Genomic DNA, 17,544 nt, shown 5'->3' with positions numbered 1-17,544 from the left:
AGCTGGAAGAATAAAACCCAACTTTAAAGTTAAAGGAATAATGGCTACACCAGGAGGGTCTTAACGCTGTCACTCAACCTCATTTAATTTTTGGTAAATGTGCTGATGGCAGAGAAACAACTTACTGTTATACAGGAAAACCGTATCCGCTGCCATCAGTGGCTATGCTAACTACCCTGAGCATTCACAGCCGGATCTGCTGATGGCGGAAAAGCAGTAGCAGAGACCAAGGGCTGAAGAAGAGGCTGACCAGCGTCGCCACACTAGATTGTGACTGACAGCGCTAAGACCCGCCCCTGGGCTCTGATTGGTTGTTTCTAGTTAGCACTCAGAGCATTGGGAGAAGGCAGAGGAGCCCAATTTTTCACATCTTATCTGATACCAGGTTAGGACATGACAACAGTTTCAACAAATATGAAAAAATATTTCCTATAAAAGTTACATACTGCAGCTTTAAATGTGCATATTTTTAGATAATAGTTCTTACTCGAGCGTGTTCTTGCGTCCATTAACCCAGAACCAGTCGCCTTCTTTATAATGTAACCCTATCCAGGAATCTGCTGGCGTCATTAATGATACATTGACGTACCTGGAGATAAATTCCTGTGAACAGATTTTATTTTAGACTTATAAATCTTCTTACTTCAAGCTATCAATCAATCAATCACGTTTATTTTTAACACATTTCAGCAACAAGGCACTTTGAACCGTTTTATATCATAAAAACACAAATCTATAAAGTCATAGAACACAGTTAACAACTGAAGCGTTACATTTTGTCAAATACCATTATTACACATCAAAATGTTTGTTTCATTTATAATGTTTCAAAAGCCACTCTAAACAGGTGGGCCTGTAGTCTAGATTTAAAGGAACTCAGTGTTTCAGCTGTTTTACAATTTTCCAGCAGTTTGTTCCAGATTTGTGGTGCATAGAAGCTGAATGCTGCTTCTCCTCGTTTGGTTCTAGTTCTGGCGATGCAGAAGATGAACCAGAACCAGAACATGTCAGGAGGGTGGTTTGTGTCCTTGTGTTCATAATTGACCAACTAGACAACGTCAGGAGGTGTGGAGGTGAGCCCCTGCAGATGTGCTCTGGCACACCTGCACTTCATCAACACTCATCAACTGCTGTACAACAGCTGGCTGCCAGACCTCCAAAGTCTGAGTATTATCCTCTGTGGAAAACCAAGGCCTCTGAGTGGCAGAAATTCTCCTTGTCCTTTTGAACCCGTTCACGCTGAATGTTCTCCGTTTCCAGGCGTTTCCTGGATTGCTGCACTTTGTGGTCTCCCCATTGGAGCTTTTGAAATGACCTTCTTTAAGACTTTATTTCTGGCATGAATTCTGGACATTATCTCCACATCTGGCAGCCTTTACTCACCTTCATCATCCTCCTCCTGGGTGCTTTATCCGTCTGTCCTCCCACAAATCCCACCTCCCAGAATTTGCTGGGAGGTGGGATAAAACTTCACTTTAATGGATATGAAATTTAGAATGTCTAAATTTTAGAATTTAGACATTAACTTCTAAAATTTAATGTCTAAATTATAGAATGTAAGTTATCTACCATCTCATCGTCATGGTTACAACTTAAAGGTGAGATGGACTATAATTGATTAAAAGTTTCTGCTGTGAAAGAACGTTGTGTGATAGTGGCCGTTTTACTAAGTGAGTCAATGGAGAAAGTATTTTAAAACATAACAGYAAAATGATCTGACAGGGCGACATCAGTTACAGAAACACAGGAAATATTCACACCCGTCCTGATAATCACGTCCAGTGTGTGTTCAATTGTGTGCTGATTGTTTAACATGTTGAATTGGACCAAAATGATCAAGAAAGTCACAACTGTTTAGCTCTCTGTCTTTGGGCTCGTCAACATGGATGTTAAAATCTCCCACAGTTATGAAACAGTCATAATTGTTGCATATAAGAGACAAAAGCTCATTAAAGTCAAAGAAGTTTTCCACACTTTGGAGTTTTTACAAAGTTAGTATCAGAGTTCATTTATGGCCTTTTACCTCAATTGACGACATTCAAAAGAATTAAAATAACCTAAAAATATATTTTTTTGCAACTTAAGAAGTTCTTATGCATTGAGGCCACGTCTCCTCCTCTTTTTTATTGAGACTTTAAAAATTAACCGATTTTGATTCAATTAGCCGGCTGCACGGTGGCGCAGTTGGTATAGCTGTTGCCTATACCAACTGCCCCACTGGTTCCAGAAGGTTCTGGGTTCGATTCCCGGCCCCGGTTTTTTTTGCATGGAGTTTGCATGTTCTCCCTGTGCATGGTGGGTTTGCTCTGGGTACTCCGGTTTCCTCCCACAGTCCAAAAACATGACTGTCAGGTTAACTGGTCTCTCCAAATTGTCCCTAGGTGTGTGTGTGTGCATGGTTGTGTGTCTCTGTGTGTCTCTGTGTTGCCCTGCGATAGACTGGCGACCTGTCCAGGTGACCCCGCCTCTCGCCCGGAACGTTAGCTGGAGAGGCAGCAGAACCTCCTGACCCCACTGAGGGACAAGGGTGTAAAGAAAATGGATGGATGGATGATTCAATTAGCACATATGATTCAGTATTGTCAAGTTATCAAACTTCCAGATTAACTTTAAATTTCAAGAGTAGAGGTGATGTTATATTTTACCTGCTCCTTCAGATCATCAATTACAACCAAGTCTCCAGCATATTCCTGACAGTACTGTCGACCTTCGTCCCAAGACTTCAAATCTTGTCCTTCATGAAGAACGTAGCAGTTTGCCTTGTAGGTAGCCCATCCCTTCTTACATTCGTAACAACGTGGTTTCACTAGACAAGGGGAAAGAGCAGAATAAAGTGAAGAATTCTTCTACACACACACACACACACATATATATATATATATATATTTTTTTCTCTGTGTTATTTAATATTTTAATAATCAAAATTACTCAAGCAAAGCTTTTAAAGGTAGAGTGCAGATCAATATCGGAAGGTGATTAAATGATGATATCATTCTAGTCAGAAGTGGCGTACCACAGGGTTCACCAAAAGACAAAAACATTCTCTGAAACCAAAACTTGGCTGTAAACCTGCTGCTAATGAATTACTTTTACTGGCTCACTATGTCTTCAAAAACTGTTTATAACAGAATATTTCAAAATTAAAATCGAGAGTTTCAAAGGTAATCTAGAAATATAATTACTATGTTTAGGACAGTATTCTGCAGCTGGAAAGTTTTTATGCTCTAAGACGAATTTCTTCCAAAGCTTCAGAGCATCTTTCTCTTTGCATCGATTCTCTTCTTCCTCTCTCAATACTCTCAGCTTCTCCTTCTCTTTGTCCAGCTCCTCTAGATTTTTGTCCAGCTCGTTTGTTATGTTGTTCAGCTCATATTTGTCTTTCATCAGCTCCTCTTCCACTTCGTTCATTTCCGTTCTCTTTTCATTCAGTTGTTCTCTCTGTTTGGTAAGCTCTGCTTTCATTTTGTTCAGCTTTTCTTTCTCTTTGTTCAGCTCCACTCTTGTTCTGATCAGCTCCTCTTTCTTTGTGCTCAGCTCCTCTTTCTGTTGGCTTTGCTCCTCCTGCTTTTTGCTCAGAATCAATTTCTCTTTTGTTAGCTCATCTTTCTTTGTGTTCAGCTGATCTTCATTTTTGTTCAGCTCCTCTTGTTTTTTTTTCAGCACCTCTTTCTTTTCGTGGAAGTCATCCTTCTTTTTGCTCAGCTCCTCTTTATTTTTCGTCAGCTCATCTTTGTTTTTCTTCAGTTTTTCTTTTTCTTTGTTATGCTCCTCCCTCTCTTGCCTCAGCTTCTCTTTCTGGTTGTTCACCTCCATTCTGTTTGTGCTCAGCTCCTCCTTATCTTTTACCAGTTTCTCTTCCTCTTTTACCAGGTCCTCTATTCTACTGTCTATGTCCTTGTCTGACTTCAGCTCCTCGTACTCTTTTGTCAGCCCCTCTTTCTCTTTGTTCAGCTTCTCCTTTTCTTTCTTCACCTTCTCTCTCTCTCTCTTTATCTTCTCTTTATCTTCGTTCAGAGCATCTTTCTCTTTGCTCAGGTCCTTTTCCTCTTTGTTCAGCTCTTTTATCTTTTGGTTCAGGTTCTCTATCTCTTTGTCCAGTTTCTCTTCATCTTTGATGAGCTCCGCTCTACTTTTACTCAGCTCCGCCCTTTTTTGGCTCAGGTCCTCGCTGTCTTCGTTCAGCTTCTCTCTCTCTTTTCTCAGCTCCTTTCTTTCTTTGGTCACCTGCTCTCTGTCTTTGGTCAGCTGCTCTCTGTCTTTGGTCAGCTGCTCTAAGTCTCTTTTCAGTTCCTCTCTGTCTTTGCTCAACTTCTTTCTGTCTTGGATCAGCCGTGCTAGTTGTGTGCTCAGCACCTCTCTGGTTTCTCTAAGATTCTCTCTGCTTTCGAAAATTTCTTCTCTGATCAAGATCTTGTCTTTCTCTCGGATCAGCTTGTCCATCTGGTTCTCCATCTCCTTTTGTTGCTCAACCAGGTGATATTTTTCAGTTGTAAGTTTGCTGATATTTTCATGCTGATTGGTTGTCGTCAGACTCACTATTAAAAACACACAAATAAGTCAGAAAGTCATTCAAACTATCTTTATCAGAGAAGCATTAACATTTTCAGTTTCTCAGTCCTTTCCAAGGATATCAGACAGCATTCTTAGGGTAGAACCAAAGGACAGTAAACTGTAATATCTGATTAACTTGTTTATTGTTGGGGGTTGCATGGTGACAGCACTGTTGCCTTGCAGCAATGAGGTCCATGGATTAGGACCCTGGAGTCCATCTGTGTTGAGTTTGCATGTCCTCCCGGTTGATGTGCAGGTTCTCTCTGAGTACTTTGGCTTCCTCTCAGAGCCCAAACACATGACTATAAGCCGTCTCTCTAAACTGCCCTCAGGAATGAGTGTGTGCATGTTTTGCTTGCCTTGATAGTATCTGTGTTGCTATTTGATAGACTGTTGACCTGTTAAAGGTGTAGCCTGTCTCTTGCCCAGTGACCATGTGAAAAACACACCAGTCTGCCTAACATCGCTGCATTTGAAACTGGTTAACTTAAACTAGAGGTGTGGCGATCGATCGGCCACCAATCATTATCGTCCGATTTTGTGCACACTGGAATAATCTGATTACATCTTTTTATTGAAATGACGGCCCTGTTTTAGCTGATGGTCCAGACCGAGAGCCTTAAAAAGATTGCACTTGTAGAGGCGAAGACTTCTGCTTTTCCTGCCAGGCTGGTAGGAGGCTCCTTGCTGCTTTTACATTTAAGTAAACGCAGCCATTTTAACAAACTGAGATTAACTAAGAGGTGTCTCAACAACAATTTAGACTGAGGTCCCGAGGAGTTGTTTGTCATTTATGTGGTCATAAAAAACCAGGCATATAAAACCAGACTGCCCATTAAGAAAGGTCATATCAGCATATTTTTCACACTGTCCCAGTCAGCCAGTGGTTGCAGAAGACCAACCTAAGGCTAAGAAACAAGTAATAAAGTTCAGAAGCTTTCCAGACTCTTAAATGCAGGAAGTGTTCAGACCTTACTTCACCTTTCCATTTTGAAACCCCCCCCCAAAAACCAAAAACATTATCTAGATGGCCCAGACTTTGATATTCCCTGTGTTCACAGTGATCATAATGTTCAAAGTGTTGCACAAATACTTTAAACTCCAAAGCTCCTCTTAAAACCATGAAGAAAAATAGATTTTCTCAGCTGTGGTTCAATGAAATTGTGCCCTCAGGCGAGACTGAAGGCGAACTGACAGGTGGTGGAAAAAGGGTAAGTTGCAGGTTTCTTTTGACATTCTGAAAAAATGTTTACTCAATTATCAGAATACTGTAAAATCTGAAAAATCTAAATGTTTGGTTGCTTTGGTTTGCTCAAACAAATGTAGGCCTCAGGTTCTTTTAAAGTCTTAAAGTTATTAGCCCCTCCAAATGCACCTGCTTTCACAGCTTCTGTTGATCTTTGTAACAAATTCTTAGAATTTTTCACTGACAAAATTTTAGCCCTAAGGGGGTCTACTATTCTGCCTGTGTTAGATCCGCAGGAAACACCTCTCGGCGATGCTACCTTCGTACGGTTTGAACCAGTTTCTTTGTCCCATATGTCCACTGTCATTAAACATCTGCGGCCGACAAACTGTCCATTGGACTGTCTACCTGCAGGACTGTCTACCTGCTTGCTTATTTATAGATATTTTTCCTGTCACCTTCATAAATACCTCTCTTTTTACTGGATGTGTTTCAGCTGCTTTCAATCATGCCGTGCTACACCCACTTATTAAAAAACCCAGCACAGGGTTCTTGCTAATTTTAGACCTATTTCTAAACTGCTGTTTTTCTCAAAAGTTTTAGAGAAAAATGTTTTTACTCAGCTCCAGTCTTTTCTAACAGATCATGATATATCTGAGAAATTCCAGTCCAATTTTCAATGTGGACACAGTACAGAAACCACCTTGCTTAGAGTATTTAATCATCTCCTTCGAACAGTTGATTCAGGGGGCATTGGGATCTTATTGTTGTAAAATTTAAGTGCAGCATTGGATACGATTGACCACAACATCCTTTTATCTCAATTGAAGCATTGTGTTGGTCTTAAGGGTACAGGTGTAGCTTGGTTCTCATCGTATTTGAAAGACAGAAGTTTTTCTGTTCATCTTGATCACTTTTCCGTGGCAGCACCTCTAAATTATGGAGTACATCAAGGTTCAATTTTAGGCCCGATTTTATTTATTTTGTATTATTTGCTGCCTCTTGGACATATTTTTAAGAAATGTAATCTATCTTTTCACTGCTTTGGTGATGATGTGCAAATATAAATGTCCCTCAAGAAACGACATCAGGAAGATTCCCTACAGTCTTTAACAGACTGCTTAATTGCAGTTAGCCAATGGATGAACCAAAATTTTCCTCACTTAAATCAAAATAAAACTCAAGTTATTCTGTTTGGACAAAAGAGCCTTATTAGTAAATCTGATCAAATTCTTGGTTCCCTTGCTTCCTTTTATCAATCTTCCGTTAGGAATCTCTGTGTCATTTTTGACACTTGTCTTAATTTGGATAAGCAAGTGAACTCTGTCGTGAAATCAAGCTTTTTTCATCTGCGCCTTCTAGCAAAGGTTAAATCAATCTTCTGTCCTGAAGACTTTGAAAAACTTATCCATCATTACATGTTTGGGCTATTGCAACTCATTATATAAAACATATATATATATATATAATGAGTTATATATGTTGCTGTAATCTTCTTTACAGCATCTCCAAATGATTCAAAATGCCGCAGCACGACTTAACTGGAACCCGGAAACCAGAGAATGTAACACCAGTATTGGCTTCTCTGCAATAGCTGCCAGTTTTTTATCGGATTAATTTTAAAATTCTTTTATTGGTTTTTAAAGCTTTACATGGCCTGGCCCCAGCTTATCTTCAAGACCTTCTTCATAACCATTCCGTCTCTAGAACACTTTGGTCAAATAATAAATTGCTCTTACATATTTTCAGAACCAGACTGAAAAGCAGAGGAGACTGGGCTTTTGCTGTTACTGCTCCTAATTGTGTAGCAGGTTGTGGGGTTAGTTTGCTATCTTTTCAGTTACCACCATTCACCCACCAGATGGTGCTATTAGGTTGTGTTTTCCTGGAGGCCATGCTGGCAGATCTTGACTCTTCACACCTGGGACAATAATCATCTTCACCAGAGGAGTATATGAGCAGCAGACTGTCAGCATCTCGTCGCCAGAGTGTTTGCCAGTATTGCTACACTAGCCCCTCGTAGTTTTGCTGAGATTTTGGAGATCTTTCCGAGTTTTCTTGTGCTAACCTTCTGTGAATCGTCCTCAGGACACCTTCGAGATCCTCTGGGACATCCTCGTGTTCTCAGAGTTCTGAAGAAACCTTCTCGTGACGCTGTGAATCTACTCACGGGATGCCCGAGCTCCACAGTCTCGCCTCTCTGTTTCACTTACCTCCTGCAAGTATCCAGCTGGCAGTCAGTCTCGCTGCACCTCTGTGCCGTCGTGAAACTTACCTGTTCGCCCTCCAACGCCATATCCATCCTCGACCAGCCGACACCATCAGTAATTTCCCCACTCCCTGGTACCGTTAGACCCTCCGAGGGTCTGAATCTTCGATCTACAAGTTAAGACCTGAGATTTTATGTCGAGTGAATTCAATTCCCCACAGACATTGAACTCATCTCCTCTCCCTCTGTGTTCAGTCGTCCCTGGATTCCTGGCCGCAGCTTCCCCACCAAGCAGCATTGTTTGTTTCTTCACTGTTAAACATTTCAATCTTTACCATTCTCTTCATGAGTGTTTCTGCATGTGGGCAAGAAATATAAAACCCATCATGACACTAATGTGTGGAACAACTTGCCTTTAAGCATTAGATCTGCCAAACCAAACTTATCTTTTAAATTATTTTGGGTCAGAATGTTCCGGTTTTACCAGAACAGATCCAATCTTGTAAGCCAGTGTAAGCTGCAACCAGATCACAAAGACAGGCTAAACAGCTGGGGATGATGCACCTGAACCTATAGCTGATGCTGTGGGAACAGGCCAGCAAAACCTGAGACTGTTGATGAACCAAATTCTCTACAAGAACTGCCCTTCTTTATCTAGGTTATTGTTGTTGAAAGCTTAGAAAAAGCTAACAACAAAGACGACTTTATAAAATGGCAGGCACAGTTGCCAGATGTTGATGGGGACATTGTGGATTCACAGGGTCATTCAAGAAGCTACAACAGCATGATGACTCACTGATGGGTATCATTAAAATCATTAAACATCTTGATGGGTAAGATTATATCCTTAGATGGGTTACTTTATCTTCAGGGTGGGAAGGGATCTGAGAAACTGGTGGAGCCTCAAGCTCTAAGGGGACAAGTGCTAAAGTTGTGTCACGGTGTTCCCTGGGCAGAACACATGGGTTTTAAAAAGATCTATGCCAGAATTTCTGCCAGGTTCTGCACATATTACAGGGTTTCTTATACAACATGCCTCATACAAAAAAAAAATGCTTGTCAGACAGCTAGTTCTGGAGAGAGAGGTCGCTGCAGCGCTTCTCAATCTTTTTTGGCCCAGCCAAAAAAGATGCCTGTCCATTATCAATGCTCCCTTACTGCCCCCATCAAAGAAGATGTAGGCTACCTGCACTGAATAGTATTCCATCCATCCATCCATCCATTTTCTTGCACCCTTGTCCCTCAGTGGGGTCAGGAGATGCTGGTGCCTATCTCCAGCTAGCGTACCAGGCGAGAGGCAGGGTCACCCTGGACAGGTCGCCTGTCTGTCGCAGGGCAACACAGAGACACACAGGACACACAACTATGCACACACACACTCACACCTAGGGACAATTTGGAGAGGCCAATTAACCTGACAGTCATGTTTTTGGACCGTGGGAGGAAACCGGAGTACCCGGGAAAACCCACGCATGCACAGGGAGAACATTCAAACTCCATGCAGAAAGACCGGGGCTGAGAATCGAACCCAGAACCTTCTTGCTGCAAGGCAACAGCTCTACCAACTGCTCCACTGTGCAGCCTCTGAATAGTATTTTATGCTTATTATTACCATCATTATTGTTGCCGTCTTGATTTGTGTTATTTCTTTATTTATCATCAAAAACCCTTAAAAGAGAAACAGATTACTGAATTATTAGTTTTCAAAGAACAAAAATGCCATGTGAATAGAAATAATTTTTAAAGGTGTGTAAGAAAAATGCAATGGACATTCAATTTAATATTGGTAGGCCTACCAGCAGCCAATCAGAGTGGGGAAAAAAACTTTTTCTGTGTGTCAGGGTCTGTGTTTTTCTGTTTTGTTTTTTCTTTTGTTTTTGGTCTGAGTTTATTTTCTTTGGAGGACCTGTCATTTCCGATGGCATCCACCAGATGCCGCCAGGTTCTGAGCCCCTGGGAAGCTGCAGCGAACCCGTAGACACACCTGCAGCTCGTTAAGAGGGCGTGGATGGAGGATGTAAGCAGCGGTTGAACGACTTCTCATCGCCTGAGTGTTTGCTTACCTCGGTAACATTCGTTTCAGAGAAAGGCCCTCTGTGATCTGCTCCTTATTAACTCTTTGTTGTCTTCCTCATCAGATGATCCTGTTGTCTCCTCGTTGTTCCCGTGTGTGCCGTCTGACCCGGGCTCAGAGTGAGTCTGTGATCCCCGCTGCTGTGAGTAACCTTCCTCGTGTGTGCCCCCCCCTCGACGCTACTGGTGTTACCAGACGCCACCCTTTGTGTGCTCGCCTTTCCCCCCGTCATCGGTCCATCTCCAGTGGATTCCCCTTCGGGATGCCAAGGGATCTGTCGGTCCAAGCCCGAACCCATCTGGAGAGAAAGAATAACTGGACCAAGTCGAACTCCGCTCTTGCCGCCGCAAAACAAAACCTGTCTGCCCTCCAACGAAGCTCTGTATTCCATCGCTCTGCTCACAAGTACTCACCTTCAAAACCAAGTATGAATCAGTTCAATTCATTCCTGGAAACTCCTCACCTTCCTCCACTAATTGTCTCTCGTTGACAGTAAGACGACCCGGTCACCCACTCCAGTGTTCGTTCCCTTGCCCCCTTTCCTGGATTCAATAAACTTATCATTGTTCATTTATCTGCCTTCCTGATTGTGTTCTTGCATGTGGGTTAGAAACCTTAACGCCAACATGACACTGTGCCATTTCCTGATGTTAATCGCCAAATCTTGCACAAAATGACCAGATAAAACATAAACAACAATATCAGTTTAAACTTGGAAGTATTTGTGAAAACACAGAGCTCTGCAACATTAAAACACAGAACTGCAACAATATCAATCATAGCTCTTCTTCTCTTCAGTGCTTGTTTCTGGTGGTGCAGCTCTGTGCTGCCTTCAGGAGAATGGGACATCAGAGTATCATCCATAAAATTTCACCCATATGGCATTTACTGTGCAAACTAGTTTTCAGTGGAAAAACAAAAGTTCCAGCTCCTTTTAAGGCCATACAAATGAGACAAACATGGATTATACTTTTATATAGACCTATAGATTTACAGATAATTTTTCAGTAAAACTATTAATCTATAAGTCAATAGATTAAACAACTCTGGCATCTTGCTTTGATTAAGAGCAAAGATGGATCTTAATCAAATCCTAATGAGTCAAACTCAAAGTGTCACAGAGTCACTTAACAGCCTCATGACATTAACACTGACATGCAAAAATAATATAGAAGAAATAATCAAAATCTTATTAAAAACATAAATAAGTGATAAGTTCCTTATTGTTATGGTTGGTAAAATATATTTCTTCTTAGTATTAGATATGGTCTCAACAAACCCATGGGACTTCAATATTACCTTTCAACTGAAAACAGTGTTCTTGCCATATAGCCCTCTGTATTAATTTTTGCTCGAAAGGCCTTGCCATACAAATTTACTCCTCTGTATTTAGTTTAGTTTCTTAGTTTATTCTTCCATTTTGTTGTTTGAGCATTTCCGTTTCGTTTTCTTTGATTAAGCTTATTATGTCCTGTTTAGGTTCTCTCTTATTAATTAGCTTCCCGTTTTTATTGACACTCTCCATCTTTACTCATCACGCCATTCCACTGCTGCACCATCATACCTGCTGACAGAGTACTGATGTGTCGGTCCTGAGTAACTCGATTCATCTGATTGGCTCTTTGATTAAATTCACTTTATTTATTTCCAACAGGTTTTCAAAATCAGGAAAATAAGCAATCAGTAGGACAGAGAAAACATGTGCAAACATAACCAAGAACTAAATTATTTGTTTACCTACACTTTTCTGTTTGCTGAATGGTAAGACTCCAGTCTCAATTAGTGAGAACTGGTCTGTTTTTTACCACTTTGTTTGCTCATAATGCTCTGCTCACACGTCAGCTGTGTTTTGTTTTTTTATTTACTGTATTTTTCACACTATAAGGCGCACCTAAAAACCTTAAATTTCCTCAAAAGCCGACAGTGCGCCTTATATATGGACCAATGTTGAGCCACAACAGGTCTAGTAACTACGGTAAGCAGCCGCCAACTTCATTTTCCCCCGTAGCGTAGAAGAAGTGCGCGGTGCATGCTGGGATAGTTGTCAGAACGCTGGTTTGTTAATAAAGTTTGACTGACCTATTTACCTACCGACTGCATAGAATCAGGTCGTCTGCAGGTCATGTAGCACCACATTCTCCACCAACATGCTGTGCGCGAACGGAGAAGGGTGACCATCGTCCGGCCCAGACACGGCCCAGTCGCAGAAGGTTCTCCTCGCCGACTGGACTCAGACTGTTGTATTGACACTCTTGTTGTATTGACACTGTTGTATTGACACTGTTGTATTGTGCAGCTCCATCTAGTGGATGCATAACGTAACTACAGCCTCTCCTGCAACGTCTATTCTATGCACCTTATATATGAAAACAGTTTTAAAATAGGTCATTCATTGAATGTGCGCCTTATAATCTGGTGCGCCTTATAGTGCGGAAAATACAGTAATTAAAAATGATTTAACCAGTAAATAAATACAATTGATAGAAATTAGTGGAACATTTTTAGACTTAGTGGTGCAGATGAAGAGTTTTGTTTCTCCCAAAGCAATTCAACCTTATTTTATCTTTTACTATTATTCTAAATTAAAAATATCCCTAAAGTTATTAATACACACAATTTCTTTGATTATGAGTTTGACATCATTGGGAAGCTTAGAATCCACACTTTCAGACTCTGATAGTCAAAACAGGTAGACTGGTTAATTGTTTTATTGTGGCCGGTCGCATTTACAAAACAACACCACTCTTCTCATTAGAATGAACAGAGAAAATAATAAGTCTGTTATTGTTATAACAATAAAACACTAACATTTTCATTTCAGGTTGTGTTATTGTGGTCTGTAATATATATTTATTCCCATTTCCAAGTTTGGTGGTCCATGAGTGTTTGTTAAATGTGTAAAGTAGTCCTGAGCCTGAAATGTTGCTCTAAATCGTCTAAATCTGTAAAAACCAGACATAAAAGAAGCTACTTAAAATGTATTCTGTTGAAATTAAACTTACTGTAGACGACTTGTCCAACCAGAACGAGACAAAATATCCCCAAACACGCCATCAACAGAAAAGAGTGCTGGATTGTTGCTGATTGAAGTTGTTCAGCTGAAAGAAAAAATGAAATCAATATCGATATTGATAAATCAACAAAGTTTATTTGTACAGCACATTTCAACAACAAGGAAGTTAAGATGCTTCATGTTATGAAAAAATAAAGCCATCATAAACACATCATGCTGTCACCAATTGTGAAACCAGCAACAGATATTACATTTTGTCAAGTTCCATCATTAAAATCATCAAAACACATCAAATATGTTGGTCAATGTGATTACTGGTGGGGGTTTAGACTTGTCTTAAAGAAGGTAACAAAACCATCTAGACCAGTGGTTCTTAACCTTTTTTGAGGTACCGAACCCCCCAGTTGCATATGCGCATTCACCGAACCCTTTATTCCAATCCCCCTGCCCCCGGTTAAGAACCACTGATCTAGACCATCCCATTTAAGTAATTGGAAACTGCTTAGAGGTTTAGAATGAGAGAACACACCTTCAATGCATATATTAAAATTAGGATGACACCTCTTAATAAGTCCCCACTTCACAGCAGCAACCAAATGGCTTTGTTTGCAGCCGCATGACGAATTCCCAAAGGCGCCTTTGCTTTTTCTCTTATTTTTGTATTTTGTTCATTTTTCTACTTTTCTCAGGTAATTAATGATTGTTTTATGGTTTGGACTACTTAATAATTTGGGTGTGATGCTGATCTGTTTTTCTATGCATTTAATTGTCAGAATAAAACTCTAGATATGTCTGAAGTTGAATGGCGACTGGTTGTTCTCTCTGTGGTTTCCACTGTGTACATGCTTAACTCTGAATTCGGGAAACTAGAGGAAAACAACGAGCAAAGAAGTTTAACATTTTATTCCTCTAATTCAACATTCCCCATAGAAATGCATGAAACATGCATTTCATGCGCTTTGGCGCACAGACCAATGCGGAGTTACATCAATAACAATTTGCCATTTAACATTTGAATCAGGTTTTCCTCTGATCTTATGTATATATTTGTGTCTGTGTGTGCATTACCTGTATGATAATAAATGTGGTTCAGTTTTATCGTTAAAATAAAACATTAAAATCATAAAAAGCATTGGGTTCAATGCTCTTTACGTTATATAACATAGAATGGAGTCAGATTCCACTGTATTTTTGTAAGTTTAGGTGATTTGTACTTTGTTATTGTCCACAGAAAATGTTGGTGTGGCTGCCACACACTGTCAGGGCAGGTACAAAGTTTGTGCATATTTACTCAAACTTTCTTGACGCTTTTAAATTTATACATGCCGACTACTGAGTAAAATGTGATGCCGCACATTTTTAGTGTGTATGCACGCTTTAGGTTAAAGTCTACTCTGCATCTCCAGAATCAGAACCACACATGGAGAACTGGCTTTGAATTTTTATTCTTCTCTAATCTGGAATAAACTTTCAGAAAACTAGAAAAATGGTTTAACTCTGAGTTTCTTACAATCAAGGTTATATACATGTTACTTAATGTTGACCTTGAATTATTTACAATGCTAAATTAAACATTGATTTTAGTCCATACTTCAAAATGTGTTAATTCTATTGTACAACTGAAATCTAGCTATTATCCGTTTTATGTTTTGATCATGGAAAGGACTTTGAATTGTGCTATACAACCAAACTTGGCTTGCAGAGAAATTTCTCAGATCATACAAAAAGATTTAAGATGCGACATAAAAACAATTCTTGTTACAGCCCACGTTAAGAAACAATAAACTTCCTACAGAGGAAATAAAAATGCATGAAATGTATCTGGATAGTATTGTTACTTTTTAATCCTCATAAAATATAGAATATATACTTACTATTAATCGAATGTTTGGCAGAGCTGCCTTCATCCCTGCTGCTCTCCATCCTTTACAGAAAAAAATAACAAAGATTTAGATGTTATAAAATGTCCAACAGCTGCTTGAGCGATCTCAGCTGCAGCTCATGGAAAGCAGGCGGGTTCTTCTTCCTCTTYTTCAAAGTCTTCAGGGTGTGATGCAGCATCTCCATCGCTGCTCTGTGGTTCATTTCTTTACTCCAACAGTTTTGGGAAACAAGTTTCTGCAACAAACCTTTCATGCCAAGAAGCTCTCACTCYGTCTCATAAACAGTTCTGCAATTCTCCTGTCCTTGGGAGGCTTCTTGGCAAAAAACCTCTTCCCAAGAAGAGGTTGGGTATGGTCAGGGTCCTCCATAATTTTATTGATGATGATGATTCTTCGCATCATCATCATCATCATCATCATCATCATCGTCGTCTCCAGAGGTTCCACAGTCGTCCCCAGAACAGAACCTCACAAAAGGCGTTTTCGCACTGCAGGGAACCGTGTTTGCATTACAACTTGCGACCGGTTCCGCCCGGCCCCTTGGAACCACTAGAGCTGTGGTTCCAATCGGGCCGGCCAAGCGGTTCTGCTTAGAACCAGCAGCTGATTGGCCGCTGGTTGTTATGGAGTCAGCCGTTGATTTTCCGTTGACAGCTGGCTCTCACTAAACTGTGCCATCACCTGGTCTAATGATGAGGTAGTTTTTTTCCTCCGCTTACTCGCTGATGAACCAGTACAGAATGAACTAGATCGGTCAACGAGGAAAGAGAATCTCTGAGGAAAAGGCTTCGGCCGCTACATCCAAACCATTGTTTAGTTTCAAAAATAATGATGTCAGGTGCAGCTTCTATGGCGCCCTCAGCGCAAACGCAACAGGGCTGGAACCGAACCGTTCCGTTCCCTGCAGTGCGAAAACGCCTGAAAAACACCAAGGCTGACACAACTCATTCCTAATGGCGCTGAATATTGCAGACCTGCGTTTCATTCCGCAACACTTGATTGTAGTTAGGGAGTTCTCCATCGCTGCCCTGTTTGGAGAATGGCGGCGGTTTGTTTTCTGTCCTCTTCCACGACTGACCACAGCCAACCAGTGAACGGCAGGGTGTTTATTTCAAATCAAGTACCTACTCAACTCTTGAACAGGGACCTTAAAATCATGTCAGCTACGGGAAAAACAGTAGTTGAGAGTGAGACACTCGCAAAATAGGCCTGATGGAGTCGATCCCGTGAAAAAGGGGCAATTTAAGCTAACGGCAGTTAACTGTCACTTCAGATGCACAGAAATATCTCAAAATAGAATCGATGTCAATAAAACAATGTCATGAACTTCGAAACACTTCTAAAAATGATACCTATCTGTTAGTTGTGCACTTAACCCACCTGTGAAAACAGAAATCGGAGTCTTCTTGAGTAATAGCTTTGCTGCGATGCCGTCTTCTTCTTCTTCTTCTTCTTCTTCTTCTTCTTCTTCTTCTTCTTTGGCAGTTATTGGCGGTTGGCAGCATAGAATACACTCCTGATCAAAATCTTAAGACCAGTTAAAAAACCGCAAGAATTAGCATTTTGCCCTGTTGGATCTTAAGAAGTTTCAAAGTAGAGCTTCACAATGTTAAAAGAAGAAATCGGCGTAAGAGACAAAAACCTTTGAGCGGGGAATTAATTGAAAACTGCATTTACACTCAAACGAAACGTGATTTTTTTCAGCTGATCAAAAGTAAAAAAAAACAAAAAAAAAAAACGAAAACCCCCCAAAACAGAAATCAAAGTGTCAAAAATAGGACTCAGTAATGAGTAGTTCCACCATTCTTGTTGATATTGTTATGGAAATTTCATTATCAAGGAATGAGAATCTGTTTCAATAAGAGAAAGATTAATCTTTGTCTTTAAGTTTCTTTATTCGAAGGCAAAAGCGTTCGAAGACCCTTCTCACTGAAGAGCCCTGAGAAACACACATCACTGCGTTATATAGTCACAGCAAGACAAAGACCCTCCCAAAGTCTGATGTTATCTCTACTGCCAGATGGACCAGAGACACCCTGACCCCACCTCATGAACTATCTCTCACCTCTTGGAGGAGATGATTTTATGGCAGGAAAGACAGTTGATAAGGATTTCAGGAGAAACTTCTAACACGTCTTTGTCAGTTCATGGGTTCAGCTCAAACAGGGTACAAACTACATTCCACACATCAGTCCTTTAAGRCAATCATTAGATCAAGCATTTTACCCAAGATGTCTTCAGGTCTCTTCTGCTTTCACGGCTGCGGATACATCTAAACATTATCTGCAAACTTGTTTAATGGACAAACACATCTTGCAGAAATACAAAAACAAAGCAGATATTATCAGTAAATAAATGGTAAAAAGTATCATCAGTTCCTTCAAGAATGAATTAAGACTGAAAACGAAATTTTCTATTACAATGACTTCAAACAATCGTTTAGGCTTGATGCCAGTGTTTCCAGGAGGCTAGTGGGAACGTTGCTCCAAGTGTTGAAGATGGCTTCACGAAGGGCATCCACTGTCTGGAACTGATGTCCATTTTTGTAAACGTCCCTTGCCATCCATCCCCAAATGTTCTCAATTGGGTTTAGATCCGGGGAACATGCAGGATGGTCCAAAAGAGTGA

The 17,544-nt window shown here is 40.5% G+C and overlaps 1 protein-coding gene across 1 annotated transcript; it reads right to left on the bottom strand.

Moving 5' to 3' along the window:
* Window positions 1-465: 465 nt before the first annotated feature.
* LOC103477755 (golgin subfamily A member 6-like protein 22) lies at window positions 466-16,436 on the bottom strand. The gene is made up of 6 exons (XM_008431055.2): window positions 16,297-16,436; window positions 14,908-14,957; window positions 13,023-13,118; window positions 3,183-4,535; window positions 2,646-2,806; window positions 466-603 (listed from the first exon to the last, which is right to left on the bottom strand). The coding sequence occupies exons 1-6, from the start codon at window positions 16,419-16,421 to the stop codon at window positions 484-486; spliced, it is 1,905 nt and encodes a 634-aa protein (XP_008429277.2). The 5' UTR covers window positions 16,422-16,436; the 3' UTR covers window positions 466-483.
* Between the last annotated feature and the right edge of the window lie 1,108 nt (window positions 16,437-17,544).

Source organism: Poecilia reticulata, linkage group LG16 (genome assembly GCF_000633615.1).
Source record: "Poecilia reticulata strain Guanapo linkage group LG16, Guppy_female_1.0+MT, whole genome shotgun sequence".
NCBI lineage: Eukaryota > Metazoa > Chordata > Actinopteri > Cyprinodontiformes > Poeciliidae > Poecilia > Poecilia reticulata.
Note: the sequence above shows the minus strand (reverse complement) of the source record. Positions and strands in the feature narration are given on the sequence as shown.